The sequence below is a fragment of the Pelophylax lessonae genome (genome assembly GCF_965119305.1).
Source record: "Pelophylax lessonae genome assembly, chromosome: 2".
In the NCBI taxonomy this organism is placed as follows: domain Eukaryota; kingdom Metazoa; phylum Chordata; class Amphibia; order Anura; family Ranidae; genus Pelophylax; species Pelophylax lessonae.
In genome coordinates this window covers 683,591,983-683,618,849 of record NC_138769.1, presented here as the reverse complement: position 1 = coordinate 683,618,849, position 26,867 = coordinate 683,591,983, and the positions used below count along the sequence as shown (strand labels likewise).

Genomic DNA, 26,867 nt, shown 5'->3' with positions numbered 1-26,867 from the left:
CGTCATATCCACCCCTACATTGCTGTTAGGGAAGCTTGCATCAGACTGACCGTCAGTGTGGGACGTTTTAAGTGATTTTAGTGTTTTATACTACATCTACACACTGCTCACCTTTGTCTTTCAGTCCTGTTGAGACAATTTTAGATTGGATCTTGCGCTACTATTATTCGTTTATTTAGGTTACATATCGATTGATTTTTGTCATTCATCTATTGTTTTAGCGCACCATTCAATATATATATGCCCTGAGAAATGTCATGCAGCCTTCGCTGGAGTATACGGTATACAGTCAGGAAGTGTTTACAAAGAGGCTGCATGATATCAGCAACCCTGAGACACAAAGGATAAAAATAAAAAAAAGAAGTGTCAAAAGGGAAGTTATTGCAAAGGTTTATGACAACTGTCACCCCATTAGGTTTAACAACTACTTTAATGCACTGTATAATCATACTGTGGTTATGAAACTGGGCATCTATGCAAATTTGGTTCTCATGTGGCCTTCTATTCACTTGCACCATATCTGCAGTACCAAGAAATTCAAAACATTAGGCTAATTGCTCTAATGATGTTAAAGAGGGAAGCTTCATTTGATTCGTTAAAATTTCCTCCCCTGAAGAAAACATGGCAGTGACCTACCTCTGAATAATTCTTTGCTGGAATACTTCTTGATGTAGACTGTCTTGACGATGAGGCTTTAAAGGCTAAAGGTGTAGATGAACATAACAAGCCATTTAGAATAATGCTTCTAGTTCAAAACAAACTAACCTCGTCATAACAGAAAAATGCAGAGACACGTACAGTATGTTGCTATGGTATGGAATACATCAATTAGACGTGTGTACATCCTGTGTTTTACCAGGAATCTGAATTTCATAAACGCCGTGTGCAGCTGGAAATTAACATTCTAAGAGACCATCTCAAAAAAAGAAAAAAAAAAAAGTAGAAAATATACAATAAACGTGTTCCAAATTTATGGTATGTCATGAACCCCTCCAGTGTAACCTAGCGCCAACCTATAAGTGCCTCCAAAGTGCAACCCCCGCCTGAATCCCACAATGCACTGCTGGGGTACCTAAGCAACCTATCAACAGGGTAAGACACACAAACAGGCCAAACAGGTGGGTTTCTATGGACATAATGGAGTTGATTTACCAAAACACACACAAATGTGTACAGAAACCATTACTAAGAGCAAAGGAAAGATACAGAGAAATACGTACACTGCATCACAAGGAGTAATACAGCTCCCCATCACATGACATGTTGCCATGACAGAGTAACACAATAATTAGATTTATAAATACATTTGAACCCTTGATCTCAGAATGCATTCACGGGAAATCAATGTTTGGATTTTTCTGAAATTATTAATAAGCATGCATTCGAATTAGGAACGGATTTGTTAAGTTCATGTTAAAGAAGAATTTGAGAGTATTTGAAGGTTGAAAGTTTAGGTATGAATATTATTGTACAATGTAATATGCATACCTCATACCTGACCCAATATCTGCGTAAGCTGCAAATCACTGTGGTAGTTGCTGTTACTATAGGGATTGCTGCGGTCTTCCAGGTACAGTGCTGACCATTTGTCTTTCTACATAGTAACCACCAGAGGTCGCTCACTCAGCACTGCCACCATTTACAGAACTCCTTGAAGTTTTTTTTTTTTTTTCTATAGGAGTACAAGGCATTCTGTAAATAGACAAGGTGGAGAGGAGGGGTGGTGATGTCATGATCCCGACCTCATCCAATCAGAGAATGACTTGCATTTAATGAACAAAATACAAAATATGTCAATGACATCACAAAACTCCTAGTTCACTGCCTGGTCATCTCCTGCCTCGACTACTGCAAATCCGTCCTCAATGGCTTACCTTTACATAGGCTATCCCCCCTTCAGTCCATCATAAATGCTGCTGCCAGACTCCTCCACCTTACCAAATGCTCCATATCTCTGCAACTCCTCTCTGCCAATTTCTCCATTGGCTGCTGCTCACCCAACAAATGAAATTCAAAATACTATCAACAACTTACAAAACCATCCATAACTCAGCCCCCAGCTACATCACTAACCTGGTCTCAAAATACCAACCTAATCGTTCTCTTTGCTCCTCCCAAGATCTCCTGCTCTCTAATTCCCTTGTCACTTCCTCCCATGCTCGCCTCCAGGACTTTTCCAGAGCCTCTCCCATCATATGGAACTCCCTACACCAATCTGTCCAATTATCTCCTACTCTGTTTGCTTTTAGACGATCCCTAAAAACCCTCCTCTTCAAAGAAGCCTATCCTTGGGGTGCAGGGGGGGGGGGGGAGGGGGTCGACACAGCTCTGGCCGGCTCCTCACTGCCCACTATGTCATCCAAAGATGTAAGCTCACGTATTGCTGCACTGTTTGTATGCACGCTATGATATTTGCTATTTTTGTACCTGTGAAACAGTTTTGAGCCATTGTACGTTAGAGCCAGTTCACACTGGGGCGGCTTCAAAGCCGCCCGACTCTGAAGCAGCCCCCTGCAGCGCGACTTCAGCATGGCTTGCAAACTACTTCTTTAATAGAAGTCAATGCAAGCCGCTCCGAAGTCGCCCCTAAGTAGTGCAGGAACCTTTTTCTAAGTTGGAGCGACTTGAGTCGCTCTGATGAGAACGGTTCCATTGCACTGAATGGAGTCGCCTGACAAGTCGCCCCAGTGTGAACCAGCTCTTACACTGATGTTTGTGGTTTGTTCCTTATTCTTTTTGAAAATCAATAAAAATGTATTGAAAAAAAAAAAAAAGAAGCCTATCCTGCCCAAACCCAACAACTGCACTTTTATTTTCGCCATCAGCTCATCCTCCACAGTGATTACCTTTTGTATCATTTGACCTTCCCTCCTACATTGTAAGCTCTAGCGAGCAGGGCCTTTTGATTCCTCATATATTAAATTGTATTGTAACTGTATTGTCTGCTCTCATGTTGTAAACGCGTTGCAAAGTGTTGGTGCTACATAAAATATATATAAATAAATATGCATAATAGTGATAATAATACAAGGCCTTCTGTGAATTGCGGCAGGGCCGAGTAAACTCCAGAGGTTACTGGCCCTGAAAGAATGCTGCCTTCACTGTACAGTAGTATTGTAACAGAGACTACAACTATTGTTTGCAGGGATTGCTCAGGTATGAGATATGCATGCTTACATTATTGCATGTTACATTGTCCTATGTAGCTAAACAAATGCTTTATGTGAAATAAAAATATTCTTACACCAGCGCTTGACAAATTTGCTTTGAATCTAGGAGCCATCTAAAAAACTAACAAAGCTTTATTTTCAGTGACAAAACTCCTTCTCTTATGCAGCCCTGATGTGTATCTTTACAAACGGACAACATAGGTTTACACATAGTTATGTCTCTCAGCTTTTGCCTATTAACATTCTTAATATCCCAAAGAACCTAGCGGATTTAAAACAGTAATAAAAGAAGGATAGTCTCCAGTCTCTGAATATTCCTCACTGCTATTACAGTTTAAATGTACTCCTAAGAAGCTTAAAGTGGTAGGAAAGTCTTGTTAGTTTTTTTTTTTAAATATGCCCCTTCGCAGATTTACAGTGCCTTAAAAAGTATTCACACCCCTTGAAATTTTTCACATTTTGTCATATTACAACCAAAAACGTACATGTGTTTTATTGGGATTTTATGTGATAGTGGTACCAACACAAAGTGGAACATAATTTTGAAGTGGAAGGAAAACGATAAATGGTTTTCAAATAAATATGTGAAAAGTGTGCATGCATTTGTTTTCAGCCCCCGTGTCAATACTTTATAGAACCGCCTTTCTCTGCAATTAAAGCTGCAAATCTTTTTGGGGATGTCTCTACCAGATTTTGCTCTAGAGAGTGAAATTTTTGCTCATTCTTCTTTGCAAAATAGCTCAAGCTCTGTCAGATCGGATGGAGAGTGTCTGTGAACAGCAAAAACACATGGAGGGCTACACCCGGCAAAGCGTTGCCCCCAAGAGAGGACGGGGGAATGGGATGTTTAAGATGCCTCAAGTGAAAATCATATAACAACCTATGCTAATATAGTTATACTAGTAGTGAAGCAAGAGATATAGCAAAAAGTCTTTATTAAATAAATTCACATAGAACAGTGCAAAAAATATACAGACATATTAAAACCTGAAAAGGTTGCAATAAGTAATAAACAAGGATTCACAATATGTTTTCTTGGAAGACCAAGAACAGATAGGGTACATAATCATATACATGCATATATGAAGAGGGAACCAGACAAAGGACCCCAAAAGCCCCTACGCGTTTCGACTTGAAACAGTCTTCCTCAGGGGGAGCAGTGGTCCACGGTTCCTTTAGCCTATATCTGTGTACATAGTATGGAAAACACAGAGATTGTTTTTACATTGCATATTAGCTATATAAGAAATAAACATAGTATCAAAGAGGAAAATATGATATACACACCTACATTTATTACCAATAGTTGTTCATATTCATACATATGGATAATGTCAACCCAGCTGTTCGAGAGCAACCGATGAGTCGCCAGTCCTAACCCAGAAGCCACAAAGGGCTGGGGTATTGATGAGTGGGAAGCAAAACCTGGTGGCGATATGAGGAGGGGGGAGGACGGGGGCACATAGAGAAGCAGAAAAAAAGCAAAGAACAAAAACAAAAAAATGCAAAAAAATAAATAAAAAAGGAAGAAAGAGAAAAAGGGAAAAAATGAATATGTAAAAAACAAAGCAAAAGGAAAAAAGCCAAAATTATGTGTATGGACACAAAAGTCCAATATGTCATATACATGCTGAGGTTTAGTTGTGACGTCCCAAAGACGAAGCCGCATGTATAGAGGCCAAAAAGAAAATATAAAAAATATTAGGGGAGAATACCAAAAAGTCTTAAACCAGAGGGAGGAGGGGCCCTTTATAGCCCACAACGTCCCAGCTGGGACCAGTTGTAATTCAGAAAGAACTGGGCAAGGTTAAGTTGAATAACCTCCTAACTATATACAAAAAACAAAACAAAAAAAAAGGGAGAAAGGGAAGAAAGAAGAAAAAAAATATATATATATCTTAGATAAAGTGAAAAAATGAAAAAATAATGAAGACAAGGAATAAGAAGTGTCAGGGAACAACCTACCTTCACCTCAGCACCACCACACATACCTCCCCACAGAAGGTAGGGAATGAAAGTGTGGGTCAAGGTGCAGAGGTATATGTAGGGGAGTGGGACCGCCCCCATTGGCCACCAACCAAACCGCCCATACCTGCACACCAGGAAGTGCCTCCAGCCCTCACCCACTGATGGACATTGAATCCATCTGCCCCCCCCCCCCGCAATGGTATCTCCCCCGCCGCCGAATTGACAGACACGGCGTGAGATGCCGAGGGCCGCCACAGCGAGACCGGAAGGCGCTGGGGCGGAATAGACGCCGAACAATGACCCTGTCACGTACCTGGTAGGTAGAGCCTGAATGTGCGGAGGAATGCCTCTCTTACACCTCTGACTCAGAGCCCCTGATAGAGTAAACAGGAAGCACAGAGTGCAGAGTCGCACGAGTGCCGGTGGACGTGCAGGCTGCAGGACTGCTGGTAGCGTAGAGTTCCAGACAGAGGCAGGTGTCCTGGGAGTAGTTGGATCAATGCAGCAACTAGGGAGCCTCGAGGAATACTGGAAGGTAAGCAGAGTCAGACAAGCCGGGTCATACACAGAGAGGTCAGATCAGGTACAAGTGGAGAGACTGGAGAATGGTCAAAGAACAAGCCGGGGTCGGTGCAGGCAGAGAACTGGAGTAGTCAAAGGCAAGCCGGGTCAAGATCTCAGGAACAACACAGGCAACAGGAAGCAGGACTGGCACAGAACGCTGTAGACGAGACAGCACTGATCCTGGGAGCAGATCTAGCTTAAATAGGCCTCTTGATGCTTAACTGTCATCAGGTGCGCAGCACACTCAATTCACATGCTGGGGCTTTCACATTTGCCAATTAGCCAATTAGATTTGGGAAATTCAAGGGGCAGGATCTTGCCTGCGGTTGCCAGCTTGTCTCCTGGCAGGACCTTCCTGACATGGCCCCCCCCAATGGGCAGCCTCCGGATGCCCAACTGGGCCATCTTATCCGGATGGGACCGTTTAAACGTCTGAAGGAGTCTTCTGGCGTGGATGTTGTTTTCAGGTTCCCAAGAATTGTCCTCGGGGCCATATCCCTTCCATTTGATCAGGAACTGGATTTGGTTACCTCTTTTCCTGCAGTCCATAATTTCCTCAATTTCATATTCCTCTTCTCCCCCTACTATTGTTGGCTCGGGTGGGCCAGAGTTTCGTTCTGGGAAGGGGTTGGGAGAGGCAGGTTTCAGAAGGGTCACATGAAAGACCGGGTGGATCCTAAAGGAGGCTGTTAATTCCAATTCGTAAGCCACATTATTGATCCTTCTCTTTACATGGAATTGCCCCACAAACTTAGGTCCCAGTTTTCTTGATGGACATGCTAATTTTAAGTTGGTGGTGGATAACCACACTTGATCGCCAGGCTCCAGAATTAATTCGCCACGCTTTTTCCTAGCAAACATTCTCTTGTTGTACTCCTGTGCCTTGGTTATTGTTTCCTGTAGTAGCTTGTTGTTGGTTTCCAGGAAGGTTACGGTTTCTAGCACAGCTGGAACAGAGCTTTCCGAGATAGTGCTGGGTAGAAAAGATGGGTGGAAGCCATAGTTGGCAAAGAATGGGGATTGTTTGGTAGCAGAGTGGTTGGAATTGTTGTAGGCAAATTCAGCTAGAGGAAGTAATGATATCCAGTCATCTTGGGAAAAGGAAGAAAAGCAGCGCAGGTATTGCTCCAGGGTTTGGTTGGTCCTTTCCGTCTGGCCATTAGTTTGGGGGTGATAGGCCGAAGGGAAGGATAAGTCAATTTCCAGGGGTTCTTGAGAGGGCTTTCCAAAACCTGAGGTGAATTGAACCCCTCGATCAGATACAATGTTAGCTGGGATTCCATGGAGCCTCACTATCTCCTTGATAAAAATCCGTGCTGTCTCTAGAGCAGATGTGTGCCTTTCATAGGAAGAAAATGTGCCATTTTGGACAGCCGATCAACGACTACATAAATGGTTTTGTACCCTTCTGAAGGAGGGAGTTCCACAATGAAATCCATTGAGATCATTCTCCGTGGTCTGACCGGGATTGGCAGTGGTTGAAGCAGACCCCATGCTTTGGTCCTGTTACCCTTGTTTCGGGCACAAGTGGTGCATGTCTCCACATACTTTCTGCAGTCCTTATCCAGATGAGGCCACCAGAAGGTACGCTGGACCAGCTCAATTGTCTTACTAGCTCCAAAGTGACCTGCTAATGCGTGGTCGTGGCATAAGCTTAAGACAGGGACACGTACTTCTTCTGGGACAAAGATTTTGTCTTGATGCCATAAAAGTCCATTCCTTACTTGCAAGGGTGTTTCGGAAGAAGCGGAGACTCCTACCGAAGCTTGCCTGATTTGAAGATGTCCTCTTGCAATAAGAGAAAGTTTCCAGAGGAAAGAATGGTGTCAGGAAGCTCCATTTCCTCAGGTTCACCAAACAGGCGGGAAAGAGCGTCGGGTTTAGTATTCTTTGACCCAGGCCTGAAGGTTATGTGGAAGGAAAATCTTGAAAAGAACAATGCCCACCGGGCTTGACGTGGTCTCAGACGTTTTGCTGTCCTTAAGTACTCAAGATTTTTATGGTCTGTAAAAATGAGTATGGGGTGAGCTGCCCCTTCCAAGAGATATCTCCATTCCTCTAGTGCAGCCTTTATTGCAAGAAGTTCATGGTCCCCTACGTCATAATTCTTTTCTGCCGATGACAGCTTACGAGAAAAGAATGCAACTGGGTGCAGAAGGGCTTTGGCCCCCCGGCGTTGAGAGAGTACTGCTCCTACTGCCGATTCTGATGCGTCAACCTCCAACATGTATGGTAAGGTTGGATCTGGATGTTTAAGAATAGGTGCAGATGTGAACAGTTGTTTAAGAGTCTCGAAAGCGCATTGGGCTTCGGGAGTCCAGGAAAACCGGTTGCTATGCTTGGTCAACTGTGTGATGGGAGAAATGATGGCCGAGAACCCCTTTATGAATTTTCTGTAGAAGTTTGCAAATCCTACAAAGCGTTGTATTACCTTCTTATCTGTGGGAGCTGGCCAATCCGGAATGGCTGTGACCTTTTGAGGATCCATCTTTATGCCCTCTGTGGAGATTATTAATCCCAGGAACTGGATGCTTTGGCGCTCAAACTCACATTTCTCTGGTTTGGTGTACAGGCCATGTTGTCGAAGGCAGGTCAGCACCTTTCTTACGTGTCCTTGGTGGATTTCTAAAGAAGGGGAAAAGATCAAAATATCATCCAGGTAGACGATGACAAAGAGATCCAGAAAGTCCCTAAAAATGTCATTGACAAAATGCTGGAATGTGGCAGGGGCATTACATAAGCCAAAAGGCATCACCAGGTACTCAAAATGCCCGAATCGGGTACGAAATGCCGTCTTCCACTCATCCCCAGCTCATATGCGGACCAGATTGTATGCCCCTCGGAGATCCAGCTTTGTAAAGATTGTGGCTGACCTGAGTCTTTGAAAAAGTTTGGGTACCAAAGGTAGGGGGTACCTGTTCTTGACCGTGACTTTGTTAAGCTCACGATAGTCGACACAAGGTCGGAGAGAATGATCCTTTTTTCCCACAAAAAAAGATGCCTGCTCCAGCTGGAGAGGTTGATGGGCGAATGAACCCTTTCTTTAGACTCTCATCAATGTAGTCCTTGAGAGCTACGAGTTCCAGTTTAGATAAGGGGAAGATTCGTCCAAAAGGCACCTCAGCCCCTGGGAGAAGCTCAATGGGGCAATCATAGGATCTATGAGGAGGGAGAGTTTCTGCTCCTTTTTTACTGAAAACTTCTGAAAAGTCCAGGTACGTGGTAGGGACAGATTTGCAAACCTCAGGGTCAGTATCCATATATAACAAGGCTGATGGGGAACATGGTGGTCCTGGCATGCAATGTTGTTTGCAGTAGGGTGATTTGAACTGGATCTCCTGTGTAACCCAATCAATGTGAGGGTTGTGTGCCTGCAGCCAAGGCATGCCAAGGATAATTGGGAACAAAGGTGAGGCTATGACATCCAAACGTAAAAGTTCCTGGTGGTTGGAAGTGGTGGTGACAGGTAAAGGGGTGGTCTCTTGAGAAACAAGTCCAGATTTGATGGTGGACCCGTCTGCCAGATGAACAGAAAGCTTCCGGGCCTTGGACTGTAAGGGTATCCGGTGTACAGCGGCAAAGGATAAGTCTATGAAGCAGCTGCAGGCCCTGGAATCAATTATAGCCGGTACTTGAATAGTTCCTCCTGGAAGCTGTAACAGAATAGAGAGAACCAGATGAGAAGAACCGTTTGGCAGGGCTGAGGACCTGGGAGAAGAGATAGACAACCACTTACGGAGTTTGGCTGGGCAATTTCTCACATAGTGGCCTGGTTCCCCGCAGTAAAGGCACAGATTGTTCTGTCGCCTGCGTTGTCGTTCCTCATTGGTAAGCGAAGGACGGAGTAGGCCAAACTGCATGGGTTCTGGCACATCCTGAGCAGGTGCTGAGGGTTCAAAAGAAGCCGGGCTTGGTGAGTTAGCTACTCGAGGCAACATCCACACAGGACGATATGGTCCGGTAGATCTCTCCGCCCTGTGTTCTCTCAATCTCCGATCAATCTGGATGAATAACTTTATGAGATCGTCCAGCGAGTGCTGGACCCCAACTCGGGCTAGCTCATCCTTTAGGGCTTCTGAAAGGCCCATGCGGGGAACTGGTAGCGGAGTGCCGCATCATTCCAATTTGTGTCTGTACTCCAACGCCTGAAATCGGAACATATTCCTCGACCGCTCTGTGGCCTTGCTGGAGGGAATGGAGTGCGGCTTCTGCAGTGGTATTTCGCTGAGGGTCTTCATAGATCTGGGCCATGTCGCTGAAGAAAGAGGTCAGGGTGTCCAGTGAAGAGGCTTTCTGCTCTAGAAGACGATGAGCCCATGCTTGGGGTTCCCCCTGCAGCAGGGAGATGACAAACCCAACTTTCGTGGTCTCCAAAGAGAAGGTGCGGGGCTGTAAGGCAAAATAAAGTTTGCAGGCGGTGCAGAAAGCCCTGAACTTGCTGCGATCACCCGAGAATCTTTCGGGGGTAGGTACTCTGGATTCCGGGGGGAGCATCACAACTGTGGATGGTGCAGAGTTCCCAGCAGAAGGTGAGGACGCAGCATTAGAAGCTGTGGATGGTGTTGACAGCATCTGAACACGTTCCTCCAACCGTGTATAACCTTCCTGCAGGCTCTTGACGGCCTGTGTGAGGCCGGCCAGGTGTAGGCATAATTCATCCAGGGGAGAGGTTCCTCGCTCAGGCTCAGACATGGCTGTCTCGTACTGTCACGTACCTGGTAGGTAGAGCCTGAATGTGCGGAGGAAAGCCTCTCTTACACCTCTGACTCAGAGCCCCTGATAGAGTAAACAGGAAGCGCAGAGTGCAGAGTCGCGCGAGTGCCGGTGGACGTGCAGGCTGCAGGACTGCTGGTAGCGTAGAGTTCCAGACGGAGGCAGGTGTCCTGGGAGTAGTTGGATCAATGCAGCAACTAGGGAGCCTCGAGGAATACTGGAAGGTAAGCAGAGTCAGACAAGCCGGGTCATACACAGAGAGGTCAGATCAGGTACAAGTGGAGAGACTGGAGAATGGTCAAAGAACAAGCCGGGGTCGGTGCAGGCAGAGAACTGGAGTAGTCAAAGGCAAGCCGGGTCAAGATCTCAGGAACAACACAGGCAACAGGAAGCAGGACTGGCACGGAACGCTGTAGAAGAGACAGCACTGATCCTGGGAGCAGATCTAGCTTAAATAGGCCTCTTGATGCTTAACTGTCATCAGGTGCGCAGCACACTCAATTCACATGCTGGGGCTTTCACATTTGCCAATTAGCCAATTAGCTTTGGGAAATTCAAGGGGCAGGATCTTGCCTGCGGTTGCCAGCTTGTCTCCTGGCAGGACCTTCCTGACCGACCCCAACATCCGGCCCCCGTGAACCGGAAGCCGCTCGGCGGCCATGTCTGCAAAGGGCAAAGCGAGGGAAAAAAAACAAAATGCGCCGACACACGATCCGGCATACAAGGACGCCGGAGAAGGAGATAGTCCCGACCCAGAGGGAAGGAAAAAAGATCTCCAAGCCCCTAACGCCCCCCTAATGGGGAGAGAGGGGCTACGTGTGTCGGGTGGCAACTGGGAAGGAAAGACTCCCCAGGGTCGCTCGAGAAACAAGCAAGGGAATCACAAAATGGTGGCATGATCAAAATGCACAAGGCATCCAGAAGTGTATTGTAGAATACATACAATTATATACGAATATATCTACAGCATAGTGGTGATGCAAGAAATAGACAAATACAACGACACAGACAAAGGAAGGGAGGATAGGGAAAAAGGATGAATACAGAATACAAATATATAAATATTATAGGGTAAAATAAAAAAACAGAATTTTTGTAAAATCTTACCTGTAAAATTCCTTTCTCTGAGTCCTCCGACAGTCGCCGCCATCTTCATATTCGTCACAATGGGGTATTAGACTTTGCTCCGAAGGAGTAGCTAGGCAACAGAATATGTTAACATTAAAGCTTTTAACATATCCCACCCCCAGGGGGTGGTCCCCTCAGTCAATACCCTCCTACTTCCTGCATCCATATCTCAGTTTCAGTGGAATAGCAGTAGAGTATATAACCAAACCCCAAAAGAGGGGCGGGGGCGGCGACTGTCGGAGGACTCAGAGAAAGGAATTTTACAGGTAAGTTTTTACAAAAATTCAGTTTTCTCTTACGTCCTCCGACAGTCGCCGCCATCTTATTCGTCACAATGGGGACGTCCCAAAGCAGTGCAAACATGAGGGGTGGGAAACGCAGCCGCGCCGTAAGGCAACGCGGTCTCCACAGCAAAGAAAGGAACCTTACCAAAGGAAGGAAACCAGCTGGGCAACATGAAAAAAACTTGCTCAACAGGAGCAACAACCCAGGAAAAGCAAATAACCCAGGGATAAAACACGTATCCCAAAACAGCCAGGGGTCCAAAACAAGGGACCCTAAGGAACTGCCGCACTAAGAACCTTGCGGCCAAAGGAAGCATCTGCCGATGCCTGAACATCCACTTTATAGAATTTTGTGAAAGTGTGCACGGTCGACCAGGTCGCCGCCTTACACACCTGGGCCACAGAAGCCCCATGACGACAGGCCCAAGACGTACTCAGAGATCTAGTAGAGTGCGCCTTCACAGGCATAGGGGGAACTTTTCCCTGCAAAGCATATACCTGTTCAATGGTCTGTCTGATCCATTTGGCGATGGTAGAAGCCGACGCCGCCATTCCCTTCCGAGGACCTTCCGGAAGAACAAACAAAGAGTCCGTCTTGCGAAAAGACTCAGTCGATTTAAGGTAAACCCTTATCGCCCGAACAACATCCAAGGAGTGCAACCTCACCTCCTTCGGATGCTTAGGCTTCGCGCAAAGCGAAGGCAAAACAATATCCTCATTGAGATGAAATTCCGAAACTCGCTTCGGAAGAAAAGAAGGGTTAGGTCGCAAGACCACCTTATCCAAGTGAATAACCAGATACGGAGACTTGCAGGACAAAGCCACCAGCTCCGACACTCCACGACCCGAAGTGATCGCCACCAAAAAGGCGACCTTTTTGGACAACATAGACAACGAGATCTCCCTGATCTGTTCAAAAGGAGCACGTTGTAACACGGAGAGAACGAGATTCAAATCCCAAGGAGGCAGAGGTTCCCTCCTAGGAGGGACCAGATGTCGCACCCCCTGAACAAAAGTGCCAACCAAGGGGTTAGAAGCCACAGGACGTTGAAAAAGAACGGCCAGCGCAGACACCTGACCCTTGACCGTAGCCAGCGCCAAACGCTGGTCGACACCCGTTTGAAGGAAGGACAACACTCGAGAAACCGAGTACGTGCGAGGTGAAAACCCCCAGGACTCACACCAGGCAAAATAGGCCTTCCAAGTACGGTAATAGACCTTCCCCGAGGAAGGCTTCCTCGCGTTGATCAAAGTGTGAATGACCTCAGGGGAGAGACCCCTATCCTTCAGGACCTCGGTCTCAACAGCCAGGCCGTCAAAGCCAGCGACCGCCAGATTCACGAGGTCCGCGTACCAGGACCGGCGAGGCCAGTCCGGTGCCACAAGAATCACCGTGCTGCGTTCCGAGTGCAACCTGCGAAGGAACCTGGACAGCAATTGAATCGGTGGAAACGCATACATCAGTCGGTACTGATGCCAGGGGGCCACCAACGCGTCCGACGCGTCTGCCCGAGGGTCGCGCGTTCTTGCCACGAACTTTTTCACCTTGTTGTTCAGATGAGACGCGAACAGGTCCACATCTGGAAGACCCCACTTCGCGCACAACATCTGGAAGACAGCCGGATGGAGAGACCATTCCCCCTGATCCAGGGTCTGGCGACTCAGATAGTGCGCCTGCCAGTTCCCCACCCCCGGAATGTGAACTGCCGTTATCGCCGGGACATGAGTCTTGGCCCAAGATAGAATGTCGGCTACTTCCCGAGCCGCTCGGGCACTCCTGGTGCCCCCTTGGTGGTTGATGTAGGCCACCGCCGTGGCATTGTCCGTCTGCACCCGAACCGGACAGCCCTGCAGCCGGTCCGTCCAACGACGAAGGCAGAGATTTATCGCACGCAATTCCAGAATGTTGATCGGAAGGGAGGACTCCCCCTCCGACGAAGTTCCCTGGGCGGACAGAACGCCCAGAACACCACCCCAGCCCGACAGGCTGGCATCCGTGGTGATCACTGTCCACGAGAGAGGACGAAAGGACTTGCCCCCTGACACCATCGGGGACTGGAGCCACCACAGAAGATCCCTTCTGGTGCGATGGCTCAACGAGATCTGAAGATCCAGAGATTGCGGTCGCCCGTCCCACCTGGACAGGATCTCCGCTTGGAGACCCCGCGTGTGGAACTGGGCAAAGGGGATCGCCTCGAAGGCCGAAACCATCAACCCCAGACATCTCATGCACGTCCGCAGTGACGAGTGTGGAACATCCCTGAGGGACCTGACCTCCTCCTGAAGAGTCCTGAGTTTGTCGTCCAGCAGGAAGACCTTCGCCTGGACCGAGTCCAGGATCATTCTCAGGTAGGGAAGACGAACCGACGGACCCAGCGTCGATTTTGGAAAATTTATCGTCCAACCAAACTCCTGTAGAGTTTGCATCGTGACGGACAGGTCCTTTTCCAGACCCTGGCCGGTCGCAGACCGAACCAGAAAATCGTCCAGATACCCCAGGACAGAGATGCCCTGGGCTCTCAACAAAGCCAGAACCAGTGCAAGCACCTTGGTGAAAACCCGCGGAGCCGAGGCGAGACCAAAAGGTAACGCCACGAATTGGTAATGATCCTCCGCAATGGCGAATTGCAGGTACCTCTGGTGACCCTCGAAAATCGGGATGTGAAGGTACGCATCCTTCAAATCGATGGAGGCTATGAATTCCCCCGGAACCAGGGCAGCCACCACCGACCGCAGGGATTCCATGCGGAACTTGCGAACCCGCACAAAGTGGTTCAGAGCCTTCAAGTCCAGAATTGGACGAACCTTGCCCTCCTTCCTGGGCACGGTGAACAGATTTGAATAAAACCCCCGAAATCTGTCCCGATGAGGCACCGGAACCACCACTCCCTGAGCCCTCAGGTCCCGCACCGCTAGGTGCAGATCCCGCAAACGCTCTGGAGACAGTTGAAGATTTGAGGGAAAGAATCTGCTCTCCGGCCGAGAGAGAAACTCGATCTTGTAGCCAGATTGAACGATCTCCTGAACCCACCGGTCCCGAACGCGGGCCAGACAGGGTTGAAGAAAACCGAGCAAGCGTCCCCCCACTCCAGAACTGGGTGAGGGCGTCCCTTCAGGCCGCATTGTTATGGGCCGCGGGTCCGGACTGACCGGACTTCTGCTTACCAGACCACGGCTTCTTTTGGGAGCTGTGACCCTTGAACGGTTTGCCCTTGTAGTGCGACCGAAAGGCACGAAAGGACCCCTGAGAAGGCCGAAAATTAGTATGCTTCTTACCAGGAGCCCCCTTAGCCTTGGGGAAATGGGGCAAGAGCGTGCTCTTACCGCCCGTGATCCCCTTTATCAACGTATCCAAGGATTCCCCAAAAAGGCGAGATCCATCATAAGGCAGATTGGCTAGGGTCTTGCGCGAAGATTGGTCCACAGACCAACACTTCAACCAAACCAGGCGGCGAGACAACACCGCCACGCTGTGTACACGTGCAGCCAACGGCACTAAATCCAAGTCCGCATCACACAAATACATGACACCTTGATGGATTTGATCCACCATATCCAATGTCGCCGGTGAGGCCGAATCAGCCACTAGGACGCGCCTGAGCACCTGCGTCCAACTCGCGACTGCCTGGGCTGCCATAAGAAAGGCAAACAGACTTTTAAGCATCAAACCCGTAACAGAATAAGTATGACGGGCAAGAGACTCCGGTCTCCTATCCGTGGCATCTCGGATATACATGTACACGGATGTACACGGATATAGGCTAGAGGAACCGTGGACCACTGCTCCCCCTGAGGAAGACTGTTTCAAGTCAAAACGCGTAGGGGCTTTTGGGGTCCTTTGTCTGGTTCCCTCCTTCATATATGCATGTATATGATTATGTACCCTATCTGTTCTTGGTCTTCCAAGAAAACATATTGTGAATCCTTGTTTATTACTTATTGCAACTTTTTCAGGTTTTAATATGTCTGTATATTTTTTGCACTGTTCTATGTGAATTTATTTAATAAAGACTTTTTACTATACCTATATTAACATAGGTTGTTATATGATTTTCACTTGAGGCATCTTAAACATCCCATTCCCCCATCCTCTCTTGGGGGCAACCCTTAGCCGGGTGTAGCCTTCCATGTGTTTTTGTAACAATTTAGGGATGGATGCCACTTTAATACATTTTTATTAATTATTTAACTGAGCTTTTTTGTATATGTTTTGTTGTCTGTGAACAGCAATTTTCAAGTCTTCCCACAGATTCTCAATTGGATTTAGGTCTGGACTTTGACTGGGCTATTATACTTGCAGCTTCCCAGATTTCACTATTTTGCACCTAGGTGCGAGTATACACCAGTTTTTTTCAATATTATAACACATGAATATGCTTTAATCTAAACCATTCCATTGTAGCTCTGGCTGTATGTTTAGGGTCGTTGTCCTGCTGGAAGGTGAACCTCTCACCCAGTCTCAAGTCTTTTGCAGATTCTAACAGGTTTTCTTCTAAGATTGCCCTGTATTTGGCTCCATCAATCTTCCCATCAACTCTGACCAGCTTCCCTGTCCCCGTTGAAGAAAAGCATCCCCACAACATAAAGCTACCACCACCATGTTTCACAGTGAGGATGGTGTGTTCAGGGTGATGTGCAGTGTTAGTTTTCCACCACACACAGCGTTTTGCTTTTAGGCCAAAAAGTTCAATTTTGGTCTCAACTGACCAAAGCACCTTCTTTTACATGCATTTCCGTGTTTACACGTGATCCGCTGTGATTAGACACAGTTGATTACATGGGTAAAGAGCCGCGCCACCAGTTCTTTATCGAGATTGCGGTCGTGATCGCTGTGAGACTGGGTGACGTCATATGACGTTGGCCAGGAACAAGAGAGAATCCTGCTCGCTGTTATTTGCCTATATGGTGATGGGGGGCGGTTAATAAGAAACAAATGTTTCCTCGTTTAAAATTGTGTGCTTGCAAAATGGTGAAAAATGGATTGTTCACTAAAATAACGGCCCTATTTTTTTTCTTGCCACTGGCATAATGAGAATGCATAAAAGGCATTTATGTACATACACTATATTGTTAAAAGCATTGGGACACCTGACTTTACACGCACATGAATTTCAATATTAAGTTTGCCCACCCTTTGCAACTAAAACAGCTTCAACTCTTTTAGGAAGGCTGTCCACAAGGTTTAGGAGTGTGTCTATGGGAAGGTTTGCCCATTCTCCCAGAAACGCATTTGTGAGGTCAGGCACTGATGTTGGCGAGAAGGCCTGGCTTGCAGTCTCTGCTCTAATTCATCCCAAATTTCGGGTTGATGACAGGCCAGTCAAGTTCCTCCACCACAAACTCACTCATCCATGTCTTTATGGATCTTGCTTTGTGCACTGGTCAAAAAATTTGGTAGAGGGGGATTATGGTCTGGGGTTGTTTTTCAGGGGTTGGGGTTGCCCCCTTAGTTTCAGTGAAGGGAACGCTTAAGGCGTCAGCATACCAGGACATTTTGGACAATTTCATGCTCCCAACTTTGTGGAAACATTTTGGGGATGGCCCCTTCCTGTTCCCACATGACTGCGCACCAGTGCAAAAAGCAAGGTCCATAAAGACATGGATGAGCGAGTTTGGGGTGGAGGAACTTGACTGGCCTGCAAAGAGTCCTGACCTCACCCCCATGAACACCTTTGAGATGAATTAGAGCGGAGACTGCGAGTCAGGCCTTCTCGTCCAACAACAGTGCTTAGCCTCACAAATGCACTTTTGGAAGAATGGTCAAACATTCCCATAGACACACTACTAAACCTTGTGGACAGCCTTTCCAGAAGAGTTAAAGCTGCTATAGCTGCAAAGGGTGGGCCAACTCCATATTAAATCCTACGGACTAAGAATGGGATGCCATTAAAGTTCATGTGTGTGGGAAGGCAGGCGTCCCAATACTTTTGACAATATAGTGTATATGCCTGTGTGTGCATGTGTGGAGGGGGCCTTTTCATTTTTAATTTGTTTTCCAATTTATTACCATCATAAGGGGAGTGATAAGCTCCCAATGTGATAGTAGTGACCAGTCCTCTTTATAGAGAAATCAGGGAGCTATTAGGCTCCTGATGTCCCTTGTGGCTGTAGACCAAGCAGACAGGGGACAAAGAGTCCTCCCAGCAGCCTCCCAAATTGTATTTAACATTTTCCCTAATCCAGAACTTCATGGGGAATAGCTGCCTCTATCAGAGCCTAGTCAGTCTTCTGTTTAGCTCTGTGACAGATCTGCAGTCATCATATATACATTGATTGCTAATACAATTTCGGCAAGTGAGTTCTCTGAAATATACTTTCTAGCGGTGCGATTATCTCTTGGGAAATAGCATGACAGTGCGTTCAACACCATTATTATTCAACAACAGGTAGGAAACAGGTCTGCAGCTAATGAACCAATTAAGCAGAGTGTTCAGCTGAACTATCCGAAGGGGAATTAATTCAGTGTGCTTAAATGCAAGATATCTTATGACTGAATAATAACAGATTAAGGCAGGATACCAACGTATCTTGATGATGACAAATTAATTCAGGACACCAACATATTAGAAAAAGTATTACGGATTATACAAGTACAATAGGTTATATAACAAGCGGTTTTGTAAATGTATACTATAAAAATGACTCCCACCATACAGTGGTCCATATTAAAAGCCAACATTGGCCTTATTTATAGCAATTTTCCTTACAATAAAATGTTCCCACTGTTTGGTTAAAGCTGTATTACAGGCAGATATAACATACAAATGCAGTTTTGTATGGATTAAAACATTGTTAAATATGATATAGTTTATAGAGATACAAATAATGTAAGTATCTGAATTTTTCTTGGCATCAGTCTCCTGCAGTCTCTGCAAAGTAGAGCTCAGAATGGAGAAAAAAGAAGCAGCACAAGATGCCAATCAGTTTGCTGCAGTGCAAGAAGAGGAGAGAGCAGAGTGACAAGGAAATCAGCTGCTTCTTCATTCAGTGTCCAGTCACATTCTGGAGGGACAAGATGTGTAGCAAGGAAAAATCAAGCATTCCACATCCTCCAGGGACAACTAAGAGGGGAATTCTCCTTGATTTAAAGAGATTTCCTCTAACATCCTGTTATGTTTCTGGGACAGGAAGTGAGGGGAATTCTTCCAACGGTACATAGACAGCAAAAAAAAAAAATAACCTGGTAGGGGTTTAACCCTTCCCTACTCTATCCAAAACTGGAAGAAAAACAGTTTTGGCTATTCATACACTTAATATGAATTGTGGACAAACAACCTAATATACAGATGAAATAAGGGGGGGGGAGGAACATTTCTTAACCACTTCAGCCCCGAAAGATTTTTCCCCCTTCCTGACCAAGCCCTATTTTGCGATTCGGCACTGCATTATTTTAACGGACAATTGCGCGGTCATGCAACGCTGTACCCCAAAAAAAAAAATTTATGTCCTTTTTCTCCCACAAATAGAGCTTTCTTTTGGTGGTATTTGATCACCTCTGTGATTTTTATTTTTTTGCGCTATAAACAAAAAAAGAGCGACAATTTTGAAAAAAAAAAAAAACAATATTTTTCACATTCTGCTATATGACATTCTTAAAAAAAAAAATGTTAAATCCAAAATTTTTTAACATTTTAGGCCAATTTGTTTTCTGCTACATATTTTTGGTAAAAAAAAAAAATCGCAATAAGCGTATTTCGATCGGTTTGCGCAAAAGTTATTGCGGCTACTAAATATGGGAAAGATTTGTCATTTTTATTTTTTACTACTAATGGCGGCAATCTGTGATTTTTTGTGGGACTGCGACATTGCGGCAGACAGATCGGACCCCTGACTGACATTTTTGAGGGGACCAGTGACATTTGCACTGTTAATGTAATAATGACATTGGCAGGGATGGGGGTTAACATTATGTGTGATCAAGGGGTTAAATGTGAGCCTAGGGGAGTGTTTCTAACTGTAGGGGGGCGTGGCTTCTGAAATTACCATAGAGATATGTGATCCTATATAGAAGGATTACATGGGCTCTATGATCATTGCAGGGAGAAGGACGGTCGGCTGTGTTTACAACAGCTGACTGTCCTCCTCTCTCAGCGGGGAACGATTGCGGGTGTCAGGTGGCAATCAAAGCCACCTGCCCGCTGCATCGGCTCCCCCTCTGAGGAGCAGGGGCAGAAGCACACCACCAGCGGCGTGCGCTCGTCCCCTAGGCTCCCGAGAGCGAGCGCCGTACATGTACTGCTATTTGCCTGGGAGCGGCTGCCTGCCGCAGTACATCTGCGGCGGGCGGTCGTAAAGTGGTTAATCGACGTTCTAAAGAAGGTAGTAGATACTTTCGTAGTAAAAAAATAAACCAAAATGAGTGGAATCTGTTTTTTACAATGCCCTATAACCAACAACAGGTAACCTTTTTGGATATCTGTGTCTGTAAGGATCCAATAGGACGACTTAGTAGTAAGCTTTACAGAAAGCAAACAGCTGGCAAAACTTTGTTGCATGCTAACAGCTTTCATCCACAACCGCTAAAAAACTCAATCCCCTATAGCCAATTTTTACGTATTAGACGGAACTGTACCACATATGAAGACTTCAAATTGGAAGCTGATGAACTCACTAGAAGGCTATTACTTAGGGGAAATACAAAATCCTGCCTGAAAAAGGAGTTTAATCGGGTTAGGGTCATGGATAGACAAGACATTCTATTTAAGAAGAAAAACACAATACCAAAAATCAACAAAATAGATTATGTGACCAGGGTGGTACTGAGATTCTCGAATGAACATGAGGAAATTTGGAGGGTCTTGAAAAGACACTGGTCAATTTTAACAGATGACCCTATAATACGTAATTTGGTTACACCTGTTCCGTCAATTACTTACAAGAAAGCAGGATCAATTCAGGAGTCCCTAGTACATAGTGAGTATAAAGGGGAACTCAGAAAAGATCCCCGCCGCCCATAAAAGTGATCCCCGGTGAGTCACCGCCACCACTTTTATTGGAAAGAAGACCACTCGCCCTGTAAGAAAATACGGGGGTTATGGCAGCTATCTGCTGCTACAACACCAGTAATTAACATCAAAGTATAAAACTTGCGGCGGGCGGTCCGGAAGTGGTAAATATGAACATTGTAAATACCTGAATGGGATTGTTCTTCCATCCTCAAAACTGATTTTTTTTTTAAAACAAATTTCAATGCATTTTCAGGCTCATACATAGAGATCATAAAGCTCCATAGCTCAAACACCGTGGAGTTGATTTAGGCCCCTTTCACATGGGCTCCCCTGCGAAGTGGAATACACTTGCTCAGCAGGGGATCTCTCTGCTGATTCCCACTGAGCAGGCGGATGACAAGTCCGTGTCCACTCTGCTCTTTGGAGCAATCAGATGGAAACGTACTGCATGTCCGTTTCCATTTGATCCGATTCGCCAGACAGATGAAAAATAGGATCGCCATCCTGTTGTTGGCAGACAGGATCGGATTGGAGAGTGGCGAGTTTCAGCAGACGTGTCCGCTGACATCAGCCAATCCATAGAGGACAATGTAGAGTCTGATCAGGTCCACCTGAAGAGCTGACAGGCAGACCTGATGGGACACTTCGTGTGAAGGAGGCCTTACTAAGACTGGAAAGTGCAAAATCTAGTGCAGCTGTGCACAGTAGCCAATCAGCGTCTAACTTCTTATTCAATTAAGCTTTGACAAAAATCCTGAAAGCTCATTACTGTGCAGAGCTGCACCAGATTTTGCATTCTCCAGTTTTAGTAAATCAACACCAATATGTTGTACTTTTCATCACAAGTCAGTAAAAAGGCTTACTTAGGCCAGTTATAGACGGTTCTAATCTCAGCCGGTTCAGTAGGAACTGGCTGAGATTTGAACTGTGTATGGGCAGGCTGAATGTACCAAATTGATTAATCAATCAACTTGTGTACAACCAGCCTACCGGATTTACTTGCAATTATCACTAGTGGCTGCTATAGCCAATAGCAATAATCACGGTCTTCGGCCAGGAGGGATTCCTCTGTCAGCACTGTCTGTGTTGATAGGGGAATCGTGCAAATTTGCACTGTGTATGGCCTGCCTTACCAAAAGTAGTTAGTGGAACTGAATGCTGTGTGCAGATATGGTCAGTGATAAATTACTATTTATACATTGGAAGTCAGTATGCCCTTGGTTGGTGGCAGGTGGTGTGGTACAATGTTGGCCTGGCATAGTCAAACAGCTCACACGCAGACTTACAGCTGAAGCTGGTGGGATTTCAGGAAGAAGACTGGAGCTCTTTGGCTATGCCAGGCCAGCACTATCAGCTGGAAACACATTGGCTGGATGGGAGGACCCAAATGTAATCTGCCCTTCTCAAGCCCAAAACAGAGGACCAAAAGCACTTTTTAGCAACATGGCAGGGACACTGCCACAAAAATTAAAGTAGAAATTAAAGCAACACTTGTTTCTTTCTTTCATTTTATATATAGTAAGGGAGGGTTATGACCCCTGCAAGCTTTATTTTTGCCATCTTGGAAGGCTTGAGAAAGGCACTTGGGCGTCAGAAACACGAAAGTAAGCTATTCACTAGGGGGGGGGGGGGGGGACCTCTGGGTGAATCTAAGATGGAAAAGGACCTGGGGGGTACTAGTGGACAACAGGCTTGGCAGTGGCATGCAATGCCAAGCCGCTGCAAGCAAAGCCAACAAAATACTGGCATGTATAAAAAAGGGGATTCACTCCAGAAATAAAGAGATTATTCTCCCACTCTACAAGACTCTGGTCCGGCCACATCTGGAGTATTCCATCCAGTTCTGGGCACCGGTCCTCAGAAAGGATGTGCTGGAACTGGAGAGAGTCCAGAGAAGGGAAACAAAAATAATTAGGGGTATGGAGGATCTCAGCTATGAGGAAAGACTACAAGCATTGAACTTATTCTCTCTGTAGAAGAGACGCTTGAGGGGGAATATGATATCAATGTACAAATACTGTACTGGGGACGACCCTAGCATAAGGAACAAACTTTTCAGAGAAAGGGAATACAATAAGACATGTGGCCACTTACTAAAACTAGAGGGAAAACAGTTTAACCTTAAAATACGTAAGGGGTTCTTCACTGTCAGAGCAGTAAGGATGTGGAATTCTCTTCCACAAGCAGTCGTATCAGCAGGGAGCATCGATAGTTTCAAAAAACTATTAGACAGTGACCTTAAAGACCACAACATACAGGGGTATACAATGTACAGTTAACAGCAAACACACACACACACATCATAGGTTGAACTAGGACTGAACGATTACTTCGGGCGTGGGTGATAGTCACATCGCCGAATCATGCGATATTGGGGACTCACAGTGAAGATAGGAGAATACAGCCCCACATCCGTCCCACATGTTAAGTCTGTCCTGCAGCTCTCCTGACTGAGCTGTGAGCAGAGCACCGTGAGCAGCGGCACAGGGAACCAATCACGCATGCCTGCACACCTGATTGGTTCGCTGTGCCGCTACTCACGACGTGATTGGTTCGCTGTGCCGCGCTCACCGCTCGGTCAGGAGAGCTGCAGGGCAGACTTAACATGTGGGACGGATGTTGGGCTGTATTCTTCTACCTTCTACCACCAATATAACAAATTATATGCAAGAAATCACTACTGGCACAGTAGTGACTTTGGTAATGGACGTTCCTGCCTCTCCTCCACCTTCCTACCATTCAGCTGGTTGAGACAACTGTGACAACTGTGATGGGCAAAGGGGTCCTATGAGGCTCTGCCTTTCACAGCACAGTCACACTGTCAGCGTCTTATAAACCTGCAGTTCCCTGTCCACCCAGTTCCCTACATTACCATTAACCCTGGCCTGCCCTGTATGGTGCAAATGCAATGACAATCAGAAGAAGGCTGCTGCTGCACTTCTTCCCAAATTCTACTACAGTAACATTAACCCTGGCTAGCCCTGTAGTACAATCAGAAGAAGGCTGCTGCACTACTTCCCAAGGTAATTGTTGACTTTAGCCTGGATTGATGGCTCTCTCAATATCGCAATATATATCGTTGGAAAAAAAATATCGCAATGTACTTTTTTCCAATATCGTGCAGCCCTAGGTTGAACGGGATGGACTGATGTCTTTTTTCAGCCTCACAAACTATGCTACCATTTTGCCTGGAAACACATTCCCTGTTTATCCCTTGTTATCCTGGTGTCAGGAAGCTGTTGTCTATGTGCATGCAGAGTTCTTAACTAACGACCGAACATCACAGTGGCATTGGCGAATATTTGACAAGGTGGGAATAGACCTGGAGAAGTGTTTTAAGGAATCCAGCCACATCCACAGTAATCCCTCTAATGAAAAGGAGCATGGGACCTATCACCCAAAGGTCAAATTAGGAAGTGAGCTGCTAGTGATGACGTGTTAAGTCACAAATGGTGTATATGACAGAAGAAGGCATCTGGTGATCTGTAACAGGAAATTGAACAGTTGGTGGAAGAGATCACGTGGACTTACTTTGTTCGTTTTTCTTTCATTTTGCTTTGTTTTTTAACTTGTCCTCACGCAAACAATTTTGCACATTTATTTATAGGATGGTGAAGTCACAGGAGACTTCATTTATATTGTTGTAGATCATCACGCTAAGAACTGTATTTCATTTTACATGCTCCCTCTTGCAGAGATCTCGGTGGCAACACTAACTGTGATTCGTGATTGACTGTTTTTTATGCCTTTTCCCTAATTCATCAATTAGTGCTACAGTGTATTGTAAACACTATGTAAAGGGTGACCCATCCACTTAACGATGGATTCCTATGATACTCTGTCCTTACAATTCTCTAGGTTATTATGTATCGTTCTCAGCAAAAAGAACATAGTGCTTTTATGAAAAATTACTTGACGGGATGGCTATGCATTTATCAGAAAGACACAAACATTCTTTATCTAGTGTTCTACTCACAAAGCATCTTTAGAATGTTGTATTAAAAGCAGTCATTAGGTGTGATCACAGCAAATTGGTATGTAAGACTTTATAAAAAAGAAAGGTCTCAATCTGTATACCTAAGTGCAGAATGAAAATCACTTCAATTTGCAGGAAAACAGCAAATGGATGGGGTTGGTAAAACTCCTCCAGTGCTTAATAAATAAGTTGCTGATATTTAAAACTGAAATAAATAAACCACACGTGGTGTTCATATTATATCAGCAATTTCCAGTGTTCATGTGGATGATTCTGCCGCTGGATTTTCAAGCATTGTTCCCATTTCCAGGAGAGACTTTGCCATGAGGAGACCACTTGCCTTCCATGGAATAAAGTAGCCTGTAGTACTTGTTTACTGCCAGTATCTTCGTGTGTGGTATAGATTTACAATAATCGTAGATGACGACGTTGTCTACCAATGTCCTTAGTATGACTACCTTATCTTTATTTTGATAGAAGGTATAGACTCCGCGCAAACGGCTCTATTTGGATGTGCAAAAAAATGTGCAAAGATAAAGTGACAGATGTGAGAATATAAATATATAAAAAAATGTAAATGATGGTATATTGTAGGTGTAAGGCTGCAGCCTCCCTGGATATTAGTCCAAAGACTAAATGTAAAATGAATAAAAGATAGGGTGTTGGCGCTGCCTTTGGTAAAAATTAAAAATCTGAATGCAATAAAAACATATCAGGTTATAACACAATAAAGTGACAAGTGCAAGTGTTGGAATATCACAACATAAATGGTGCGTACTTAATTAAAGGTAATATCTTTAGCTTATCTTTATTTTAACCGCTTGCTGCCTATATCACTTAGATATACGGCGGAAAGGCGACTCTACTGTGCTGGATCATGTACCTAGTATGTGATCCAGCACTTCTGGATTGGGGGCGTGCAGGTGCACCGCCGCTGACAGCCCACTCCTGCTGTTATTATACGCAGCGGGAGCTGATCGGTGGGTACCACAGACTCGATGTCTGCTAGCACCCGCTGATCATTCGTTACACTGGCAGAGCGGTAGTCTGCTTATGTAAACAAGGCAGATTGCTGTTCTGTTAGTAGGGAAGGCATTGATCCTGTGCAAAGCAGGAACATGGATCAATGCCTTCCCCTAGTAAAAGCACCTTCCACAGTCTAGTAAAACACCAGCAAGGCGCGCATTTAAACCTATGATTGCCCCGGATGTTAACCCCTTCCCAGCCAGTGTCATTAGTACAGTGGCAGTGCATATTTTTAGCACTGTGCATATTTTTAGCACTGATCACTGTATTAGTGTCACTGGTACCCAAAAAAGTGTCGGCACCATTACTAGTAAGAAAAAATTAAAATCTCATAGTGTGTAAATGCCATAACTTTTGCGCAAACCAATCAATATACGTTTATTGGGATTTCTTTTACCAGAAATATGTAGCAGAATACATATTGGCCAGAGGGGGAGTCAATCAGTGGGTCTGGCAGACACGATGTCCGCCAGCCATCTGTGATCGCTCCCCACAGAGACAGAAGGGTAAACAAGGTAGACTGCCGTTCTATCACGGATAAACACAGGTATCCTATGTTCCTGCTTTTCAGGAACACATATCTCTATGTTTATCTAGTGAGTTCAACCCCCACACAGTTAGAAAGCTTCCCCTAGGGGCACGCTTAACCCTTTGATCGCCCCTGGTGTTAACCCCTTCCCTGCCAGTGTCATTAGTACAGTAACAGTACATAGTTTTAGCACTGATTACTGTATTAATGTCACTGGTCCACTCAAAAGTGTCAGTTAGGTGTCCGATCTGTCCGGCGCAATGTCACAGTCCAGCTAAAAATCACTGATTGCCGCCATTACTAGTAAAAAAAAATTTAATAAAAAATGCCATACATCTATCCCCTAGTTTGTAGACGCAATAACTTTTGCTCAAACCAATCATTATACACTTATTGGGATTTTTTTTACCAAAAATATGTGGCAGAATACATATTGGCCTAAAATGATGAAAACATTTGATTTTATTTTTATTGGCTGTGTTTTATAGCAGAAAGTAAAAAAAATGTTTCTTTTTTTTCAGATGTCGGTCTTTTTTTGTTTATAACGCAAAAAATAAAAAC

The 26,867-nt window shown here is 45.4% G+C and overlaps 1 protein-coding gene across 1 annotated transcript in view; it reads right to left on the bottom strand.

Moving 5' to 3' along the window:
• Window positions 1-26,867, bottom strand: part of MRE11 (MRE11 homolog, double strand break repair nuclease) — a gene marked incomplete at its 3' end in the record, with an annotated part of 586,107 nt that overhangs the window by 78,615 nt on the left and 480,625 nt on the right. Inside the window, exon 17 of the mRNA XM_082248202.1 lies at window positions 637-701. Within this exon, the coding sequence (XP_082104328.1) occupies window positions 637-701 (65 nt within the window). The remainder of the gene's footprint in view (window positions 1-636; window positions 702-26,867) is intronic.